Source organism: Diadema setosum, chromosome 4 (assembly GCF_964275005.1).
Source record: "Diadema setosum chromosome 4, eeDiaSeto1, whole genome shotgun sequence".
In the NCBI taxonomy this organism is placed as follows: domain Eukaryota; kingdom Metazoa; phylum Echinodermata; class Echinoidea; order Diadematoida; family Diadematidae; genus Diadema; species Diadema setosum.
The window spans coordinates 29508941-29519269 of record NC_092688.1 but is presented as its reverse complement, the minus strand read 5'-3'; the positions used below and the strand labels follow the sequence as shown (position 1 = coordinate 29519269).

Here is a 10329-nt window from a genome sequence, read left to right as displayed (position 1 = left end):
ATCAGAATGGCTGGTGACACATGACACCTTCAAAAGGGACATCAAGATAAACTGATAAATTCATATGAACAGGTGCCTTGTCTGCACTTCAAAAGCTTTGAAAGGAGGTGGGGGTAGCGTCCGGAAGGACGTTTAAAACACATCACACACATTACATAGGCAAATAATCAGACAATGTTTAGAAGAGACATGCCATACGCAGTCAATGCTTAACAATTCAAATCAAGTGTAGGCATTTCATAAACAGAGAGAAAAGAGCCTAGAATTCATTGTGGTCCAATAAAACATCTGGTCATTTAAATGAAGATCGCGGTCGGCCACCGTGTCTAGGATTGTTGTGGTTCAATAGAACATAAGGTGTTAAAATGCAGATCACGGGCATCAGCCTCTTCATATTACAATCATAGGTATTCGGATACCAATGGAGCAACGGTCAATCCGACCAGGTAGACCAGGCGGAAGATGACTCGTTTGGATGTTTGGTCATGAGAACTACTTTGGCACCACGAACTGCTATTTTTGTTTTCAGATTCTTGGTCTTGCGGAGATTGTATGCGATGGATGCTAAACGGCCGCGTTCGCGTTTCATCCGCGGGGGGAGGTCGGTGCGGACCGTGATGCGGACCCGTGCTGGGGACTTCTCGGTGGCGTTCCTTGGGCGTCGCGGTTGCTCGAAAGCACGAAGCAAGTTGTCACGATCACTCATCCTCGCAAAGCGGACTATGATGGGGTCCGGAGGTTCAGGGGCGTTGGTAGCGCCAATGGGGGTACTCTTGGTGGGGAGACGATGGATGTTAACCACCGGGATCTTCATCGCTTCCTCCGTTGAAATTTCCAGAAGGTGGGCGAACGCCTTCGCTGCTTCTTGATAAACATTCTCGTTTGGGTGGGATGCAATGCCGTAGAAAAGCAAATTTTGTTTGCGGTGGTGAAGCTCTTGTTGAATGAGCTTGTCTTCAAATTCGGCCTTCATTTGATCTAGTTGCCGCTGAAGTTCGGGGATTTTCTCGGCCTCAACGGATTGGATCCTCGCAGACGTGTCGGCGACCGAACCTTCAAGGTCCTGCATAGTGGATTTCACTGTGGCAATATCGGTTTTTACGGCATTCAGATCAGAAATAACGTGGTCCAGTTTGTTATTTATTTCCGTCTTGAAATCCGCAAACATGTTTCGTAGTTCAGAAATGATGGCGTGACCAGTATCTGATGGAACGTTGGGGGGCTGCTCAGAATCGCCTCGGCGGCTGGTGGGGTGTGGTTGGTGGGCCATGCCGGGTCTACTCGCTGAAGGCCTGCCAATTGACGAGGAAGCACTCACCGGTCTAGGTTGAGGGGGTGTGCTGACAGAAGTTCCGCGGGGATTTTTGTCCTTTTGCACGGTAGATTTACGGAAATTATAGGCAGAGCTTCCTTTAATTGATCCAGTGTTCATATTTCTGTAGCTGCAATAAAGATTTAGGTAGCATTAAGGTATGCAGTTCATAGTAGCTGGGTGTTGAAGGAGCTAGCTGCGCCCCACGTCCGTCTCGTTAGCCGGCCATGCGTAATATATATATAATAAAGGGGGGGGGGTGAGTGCTGATATTACTGTGACCCTCACATTATATTTTGTACATTATTCTTCTGTGAATATTGTAAATATCATCCCCTGTACTGGGGCCAAGTTCATTCCCCTTTGTTTTTAATCCTCTAGCGTGCCTACCAAAATCAACTTCAGTGTAAATCGGGCTAGTAAACGCTTAGCTTTTATCCCCATCTACCACAGTGTTATATTCTATGCTACCCTCTGCATCAAGCACGCTTCTCAAAGTCACATAGAATAATGAAATAAGAAACATCTACAGTCCTTCATTAAGCTTGCTGTAAGTGATGTTCCCTAACAATATCACTTCATATTGATAACACTAAAGCATAGATATAAAACATAGATAAAACAAAACTACAAATTCTTAGTCGCTAATGCACTTCATGGGCAACTGACATGCCATCCTCATTAACCACTCGTTTGTGAATGAATCCTCATCCATTAATTATTTGGCAAAACCAAACACTCTCAAATTATCATGTGTAATATAATGAACACCACATAAATTATGATGTTAATCAATATAAAATAGTAAAGACATATCACACAGATGTTCTTACCTTTGTACAAAGGATGAAGGACTGGACTATAGCTACAGCCACAGGAGCAGGTTGATTAAAAGTAAAATGACGTTGCCTGCTTGGACGCCTTCTCAAGAATGATCAAAGGAGGTGCCCCTTCTGAATAACTTCAGGACACGCTTTACCCCTCACAGGGATATTCCACTTATGGGGGGGGGGTTGTTCCCCATGATTATCTCCTTCACTTTCTCTTCCTTCCGCGCCTAGAGCACTCTGCAGAGTGGATTTGGCGCTATATAAATCATATCAATTATTATTATTATTATTATTATTATTATTATTATTATTATTATTATTATTATCATTATTATTATTATTATTATGCAAATTACCTCCTGACCTTACACCACCGTGTATGTACCTCTACTATACAACTAGAGTACTGTGATATATCATACACCTATGTGCATAGAGAGTCAAATAGATAAACATACATTATATATACTACATAATATAATGAGCGAGTGTAATCATCACAGGAAAGGGGGGGGGGTGAGTGCTGATATTACTGTGACCCTCACATTATATTTTGTACATTATTCTTCTGTGAATATTGTAAATACGTTATGTTAGAATCTATATCCTTGAAAGGACTGACCTCGACTAGCCTGCACGCTATTGCCAGTTCTTTTTTGCCAAACTATATTTCAACTATTCATTGTTGTGACTTTGTTCACGATGTTTGTTTGTTTGGTAAATAAATGTGGTAAAATAGAATTTCAAATTCATTTCATTTCATTTCATTTCATTTCATTTCAAAAATCTACGAATCATATACTGCCCGCTATAGTTATACAGCCCATGCACGAGTTAACCATTTAAGTGAAGAAGGCCCAGGATTCGGCATCGAGTTAAATAGGCACATGAGTTATACTGTCCACCAGTTCGCGACACTAGACAAAATAGACCCACAATTTTTGCTACCCGGACGTCCCCGCAGAGAGCATGCAGATAACAGTACCTATAACACGTATCTCGCTCGTAGTTGCCCGGAGGTGCGCACGCAAGTCCTATTGACCTGCAGCGAAGTTTAGGCCCTGTCACGCCTTTCCGGGCAAGGTACGCGGGTTTGTTGCGTGAAGGGATTTTCCAGCACCCAGGATAATTTTTTTTTTTCGAGCGGATATACATATATATCATATATATGTATTACATATATATGATATAATATTAAAAAAAAACAAAGAAAAGGAAAACTGACCAGAAACAAATAATTAGTGAAAACTTTGAGCAAAGAAAATATAAACCCATTTTCGGTAAACCCATTTTCACTATATACCGTATATATATATATATATATATATATACGTGCATGTATCTTTTGTATCTTTTGTTTGCTTGCTTGAGTGCGCCAGAGCCGTATGTCTTACACTGTACTTTAACAAGAAACTGATTGAGTTGCTGACGAGGCTTCGGCCGAAACAGACTGTCCAGCTAAGTATATATACTAAGTATATATAATAAGTTATATATACATAAGTCCGGTTTTTATTAACAACATTTTCGGAAGAACTGACCGGCTATAGACATGGATGTTGGCAGTATCGACACCGTCCCTTTCCAGTAAAACACTCCTTTTATGCTCGTAGAATGCCTGCAGATGAAACGAGTGTCCGGCGCAGGCTTTAATAATTATTAACAACATTTTCGGCCCGCCTATGACGAAGCCTTAGATCGTTGTGGGGATTTTTGTTTGTTTGTTTGTTTGTTTGAGGGGAGCGGGGTCCATTAAAAGTGCAATGTTATTATAAAGATAATAATCATGCTAGAAAAGTGAATTTTTGTGGAATTCCCTTTATATTTTCTTTATATTGTTGTCCACACATGACGTCATAACCTCTAATAGTCTCCTCATCCAGCGTCTCCTCATCCAACTTTAAAGTTTCATAACTTTTGCATCGATTGTCCAATATTCCTCACACTTTCACTGATGTGTTCTACTAATGTTGCTCCTTTCACTCAATCCATATTTCTCTTTGGGTTTTGGTTTCCTTTAATGCAACACCCTGTTAAAATACATACTCGTAGCTGGCATATAAATGGCGCTGTATCATCCTGTCGGAACTCGTGGACTTTGATTACCTAGTGTCGAACTTGTGGACCTTATGGTCTTGATATCGGTCTCGTGGGCCTTTGTTGCGTTGTGTCGAACTCGTCAGCCTTATTTCCACAGCGTCGGACTCATAATAGGCCTCGCTTACCAATGATATCGAACTCATAGACCTTATATGCTTAGTGTCGAGCTCATGTGTGACTCATTGACCTGTTTTCAATGTCGAACTCGTGAGCCGTATGACTCCTGGGTGTCGGTCACGTTGGACCCCAAATCTTGGGGTGCTGTTCGTTATTCCGAAGGTTCGTTATTCCGAAGGTTCGTTAATCCGAAACCCACAAATTCCCTATACCTAGAGGTTCGTTAATCCGAAAATGAAAAAGGGTTCGTTAATCCGAACATTTGTGTCGCTATTCCGAAGGTTCGTTATTCTGAAGGTTCGTTAATCCGAAAATGAAATAGGGTTCGCTATTCCGAAGGCTCGTTTATCCGAAAATGGTATAGGGTTCGCTATTCCGAAGGTTCGTTAATCCGAAAATGAAATAGGGTTCGTTATTCCGATGGTTCGTTGATCCACCAATGAAATAGGGTCCATAAAGAACCTTCGGAATAACGAGATTGTTTCATTTTCGGATTAACGAACCTTCGGAATAGCGAACCTTATTTCATTTTCGGATTAATAAACCATGGAATAACAAACCTTATCACATTTTCGGATTAACGAACCTTCGGACTAAAAACCTTCGGAATAACGAACAGTAACCAAATCTTGTAGGTGGCCTATGTCCCAAGAGGGTCATCCCACAAGCTCGACACCCACGAATCAAAAAGCTCGAAGAGCTCGACAATACGCAAAAAGGGCCCTCCAGGTCAACACTAGTCTTTATAGGCAAAAGAAAAGAAAAGAAAAGTCCCATCAGTTCGACACAAGGCAAAAAAAAAAAAGGCTCACCAGCTCGACACTGGCAAATAAGGCTGTGGCCATCTACATACCAACAATAAGTACTTATAAATTTTTGTTCAAAAATTGATAAGAGGGGTAGCTTCGTCAAGCTATCGGACGCAAGATTATTAGCAATTAACAGTTTTACTTTCCGATTACTATACAGTACATTGTGCTTTCCACGGACATCCCCCCCCCAAAAAAAAAAAAAAAAAAAAAAAAACTATGTTGGGCTACGTACGCAGGGATATTTAGGCTTGACACCTTCCACCTACAACATAAATTGCCCGGGCGTCAAATTTCTCCTTTTTTTTTTTCTTTACGGCATCACTAGTTTACTATTGTATTTTGCAAATTTAAGCAGACTGTCAAGAATTATTCTAAAGGACGTATCGCACTGAGCGACGAATGCTTACGTTGCAACTTTGGATTCGCCAACTTTTCTGACGAATGATGGTGAAAATGAGGGTCCGCCTCTGTCATTAGTGACATTTAGCGACTTTTAGCGATGTTTAGCAACAGCTAGCAACATTTGAACTAATGTTTGCGAAAGCGTTTGCGAAAGGCAGTTGGCGACTATTAGCAACCGTATATAAAAGCAAATGTCAGCGACAATTTTTTTTTTTTTTTTTTTTTGCGGAGATAAGCAACTATTTGCCAATCCTTTACCACTATTTGTGAATGTTTGGGAACTTTTTCTAACTCCTGGGGAAAGTACCATGCAAATCTTTGTACCCATACCTATATAAAAGAGTGAGCAGCATTCCGATTTCTTCTGAATGCAATCGAAGAATATTTTGAGATGGATTTCCAGAATATGGAAATGAATTCCTGCCAGGAAGAGGCCCAAGAACTCCTTTTCCTGTCTGCTGTTGCTATAACCATCGTGCAAACTAAGAGAAAGAAAGAAGATAAAAAAGAAGAAAGGACGAAGAAAGAAAGACTGTTTGGGTCAGAGATTGATTTGATTTTTTATTTAATTTGATTGATTGTTTCCTGTATTACCATTGTACATTTACATGTACATATACATACATTGTTCGTGCCATACATATAAATAAACATAAGTTGTTAACAAAATATTGTTTTCTACATTGCCTTTACACAATGTACAGCAAAACGTATCAGCAATACAACAATGAATAATACAGTGGAGCTGCAGCATAAGCGAGGCTTGATTTGCCTGCAGCCCCCGTACATAATACACATCGGAAAGAAGATAGGGGGAGGGATGACTTGGTAGGGATAGGATAGTAGAAAGGAGAAAGGGAAAGGAGAGGTCTGTCTGCTTTCACTAAAGGTTTGCACAAAGCAAGTTCACCTGGATTACTAATCAGCAACGCATGACAAAAATATTTTCTCACCGAGGTACAGGTGAACAGTAAATACAGTTCATGGTCGGTTACATGATTGCATAATAGGTTAAATGGGGCGATTTTTGTAAGAATTTCGTGTATAATACACAAACAATGACAATAAAATTACTGATATCCAGAGAGCAACTTTGTTTTTACAGCTTTCCTAAAAGAGTACATATGTACATTGACTTTAAACTTCGAATTTCAGAAGGAAGAGAGTTCCAAACATCGGGTCCGGTGTGTCTGATAGGATTCAGAGCCATCACCGTTTTAGGATTATATAAGTGAAATTTATCAGATTGTCTTGTGGGATGAGAATGTATGTCCTTGTTTAATTTAAATAATGAGGAAAAAAAGGAGATGGCAACTGACCATTATGTAAGCGAAACATATAGAGTGAGTTTTGCAAAATAATAATAATAATGATAATAATAATAATGTCATTTACCTTGAGTGTTTTTAATTCTCCGAATAAAGGATCGGAGTGGTCTCGATAACCCGAGTTGCTGCATTACGTATAGCTTTCTTTTCTAGAATTATTATATTATCAATGTGACTTTCTCAAGTTGCCCATACAATGTTGCAATATGAAATGAACGATAATATCAAGGAGTTATATTGCATAAATGAAATGTACTTAGGGATATAATATTTAAGCTTATGGAGTAATAGATATTTAGAAACACTTTATCAGAGATATATTGCACACAGTGTGTCCATTTCATATTTTCATTTATGACTATATTCCGAGAAATTTGATACTTTCTTTTTGTTCCAATAATATACCATCCACCATAATATTTAAATGCTGCATTTCATTTTATGCTTCTTATCATTAAAATACATAAATTTGTCAAATAAGTGATAATCTGTTACTCTAGACCTTGAAGATAATTTCGGTAATTCAGTATTAAGAGTAATTGTGTTCTTAGGAGTGAATGAAAATCAGAATTGGAACAGAATACATGTTGGTGTCATCGGCAAATGTAATGTATTCCAGTGACATAGATGAGTTTGAAATATCATTTATATACACTAGAAATAGAACGGTTCCAATATGGATCCTCGTGGGACGCAACATTGTATAGGTAATACTTCAGAGTTAACAGATAGCACATATTGCTTTCTATTCGATAAGTAAGCTTTAAGCCATTCTAGTGGAATGCCACAAACTCCATACCACTGCAATTTTACGTATAAGGATACAGGCGCGTGGAGCACCCCAATTTGCATCTCATTATCGCCCCGTTCTATTTGAATTTCCAACGGGCATCCACGGCTGCCCGAAACTGTGTCCATGAAAAAGTCAAATCTTTACCTTCTCCTCCTTGTGCCGCTATGCGTGCTGCTAGTAAACTCAAACTTCCCACACTATCTAAGTTTTTAAAAACCTTCCTTTTGATGAAAAAATTATGAAATTTGCTGCACTAGAACTTGAGATATTAAAGCGTTTTTGAAAATCACCTCTCGCAAAACATGCTCTCTGTTTTTTTCTGACTGGACTATGGCCGGGCTCCAATGTGTCCGAAATTGGCAACATAAGTTCATCAGGCCTCAATCCATATATGGTGAAAGTTTTCGCTTGGTTCCACCTGTACTTTTTGAGAAATCAACTGTTTCTACAGGGTTTGGATAGAAAATTGTAGTCAACGAAACAATTGAAAATGACGTCATTTCTTTTCCCGTAATATTGGGCATGCGTGGTACGTGAGATTCAGGTTCGTGCTCATTGTTGGTTTGCATGTGACGCAGTCAATTTTGCTGAGTGTCGCACGGCGGTGACTGCTGAGCTGCTGCCGCGCACGCTGCATGCAGCAATGCGTTGTGTGTGCTGTGACATGTAACGCTACAGTGACGCGATTATATGTACATGGACCGACCTGTACGCTTGCGTTCGTGTCATTTTTGACATCACCTTCTGTTTTTTCCCGACACAACCATGGCCGGGAATATTAAGGTATGAAATTTAAAATGCAAGCAGATAAATAAATTTCGGTGGACTTTGTTGAATGGCGCTTTGTTCCGGAATCACACTTCGTGAATTTAGGATGATTTTCGAGGCATATTTTGGTAATTTTGCTCGCAGGTTTTCGCTAAAATTCACATTTTATCATTGTCAAATCCTTTAATATGTTATATGTGCATATTCGGACATGTTGTCAAATTCAAACTAACTCAATTTTAATCCGAAAATAGGTTTCCTTAAATTGTTATTAGCTTGAGAAGTTGTTTACTTTTTCTCAACTACGCGAGTACATGTTGTTTACTTTATGCAAATGAGGCTCGGCTGCCGATGGATTTCTGCGAGATAATTGGGGTGCTCCACCGCGCTGGATAGTGTGGTCAAGAGTGTCGAATGCCTTGCTGTGGTCCATGAAAACACCGATGACATGTTTTGTTCAGCTAAGCAGTCGACACTCTATCGTACGATATTGGGCCAATATCTGTAGAATGAAATTTCCTGAAACCATTGTGGTCTTGGTTAAGTATATCATTTTGTATGAAAAAAAAAATCATACAGTCTGTTATAACAAGCCTTCATATCACCTAAGAACATGGGCGTAAATCCCGAGGGGGGGGATGGGGGATATATCCCCCCCCCCGAAATGGAGGAGGGGGTTGCCTGTACAATCATCCCCCTGAATTTTGAAAAAAACAAAATGGAGGAAGCAGAAATGTGATTGTATCAATTTTGGCATACTTGCATGACGTTTGTACGCCGGCCTTCAGACAGGTAACAGAGCGGTAGGATTCTATCTTGTAGGAAAATGTATACATACTTTTCTCAAGCGGCTCGCTCGCTTCGCTCGCTCGCGAAGAAGTAACATCGACATAACCGTCGGCCTTATGCCAAAGGGCCTTAACACCATAGACTTTGTACACTATTAGTGCCCTTTTGGCATGAGGCCGACGATACTGTACAATGTAAGGTATGGCTCAGACGTTGACAACGTCACATAGTATAGCTACATGTAAACATGCTATGACGCGAGTAACTTGGGACCATCTGCAAATATGTACGAAAACAAACAAACAAACAATAAAAAAAAACTATATCGCCATAATTGAACCCCCTCCATTTCCTGAATCCTTCCTGAGAAACGACAGTGACTGGTGACTCAGTCAGGATACATCTAGGGCATACCCAGGGAAGATCAGGGCGTCGAATCTATCTGGGGGGGGGGGGCAAAGGGGCATCTGCCCGCCCCTACGGAAGTGTTTAGGCAGAAGCAATTCCCGAGATGAGGACAAATCTCGAACCTTCTTATGGAAAATTGTCCAAATATCGCCAGAACTATGCACCAGATAGTTTATTGCAATCTTAAACATGCAAAAGCTCCGCTATACAGGATCCCTTTCGATAGACTTTGTACACTTTTGAGATTGACGTATATTTTCCCTAATTAATTTTATCAAAGAGTGTGCAGCAGATCTTTTACTTAACAAAAGCACCCTCATATGCAGAGGCGTCGATGGGGGGGATGGTTCCCCCATAAAAGTGGGACAAACAAAAGCGAAAAATATAGCCACAAACGGCAGTTTTTGGAGTGTAAAATGTCAAAATTTTAAAGCTCGCTCGCTCCGCTCGCTCGCATTTAATCGTTATGCCATTCTCCCGTGTTGCTGCCACGTGACTGACCAGCAGTTGCGCCCGGTGCGCCCCCCCCCCCTTATTTCCAAAGCGAAATATATAGCTACAAACGACAGTTTTTGGACTGTAAAATGTCAAAATTTTGAAGCTCGCTCGCTTTGCTCGCTCGCATTTAATCAGTTATACCATTCTCCTGTTGTTGCAGCCAGTAATTGCC

General features: G+C 40.4%; 1 protein-coding gene across 1 annotated transcript; it reads right to left on the bottom strand.

Annotated features, from left to right (window-relative positions):
• Positions 1 to 433: 433 nt before the first annotated feature.
• LOC140227099 (uncharacterized) lies at positions 434 to 1432 on the bottom strand. The gene has a single exon (XM_072307527.1). The coding sequence runs from the start codon at positions 1430 to 1432 to the stop codon at positions 434 to 436; it is 999 nt and encodes a 332-aa protein (XP_072163628.1).
• Positions 1433 to 10329: the final 8897 nt, after the last annotated feature.

Coding starts and splice junctions, on each gene's coding strand:
- LOC140227099 (XM_072307527.1), bottom strand. CDS start 1,432: ATGAACACTGGATCAATTAAAGGAAGCTCTGCCTATAATTTCCGTAAA.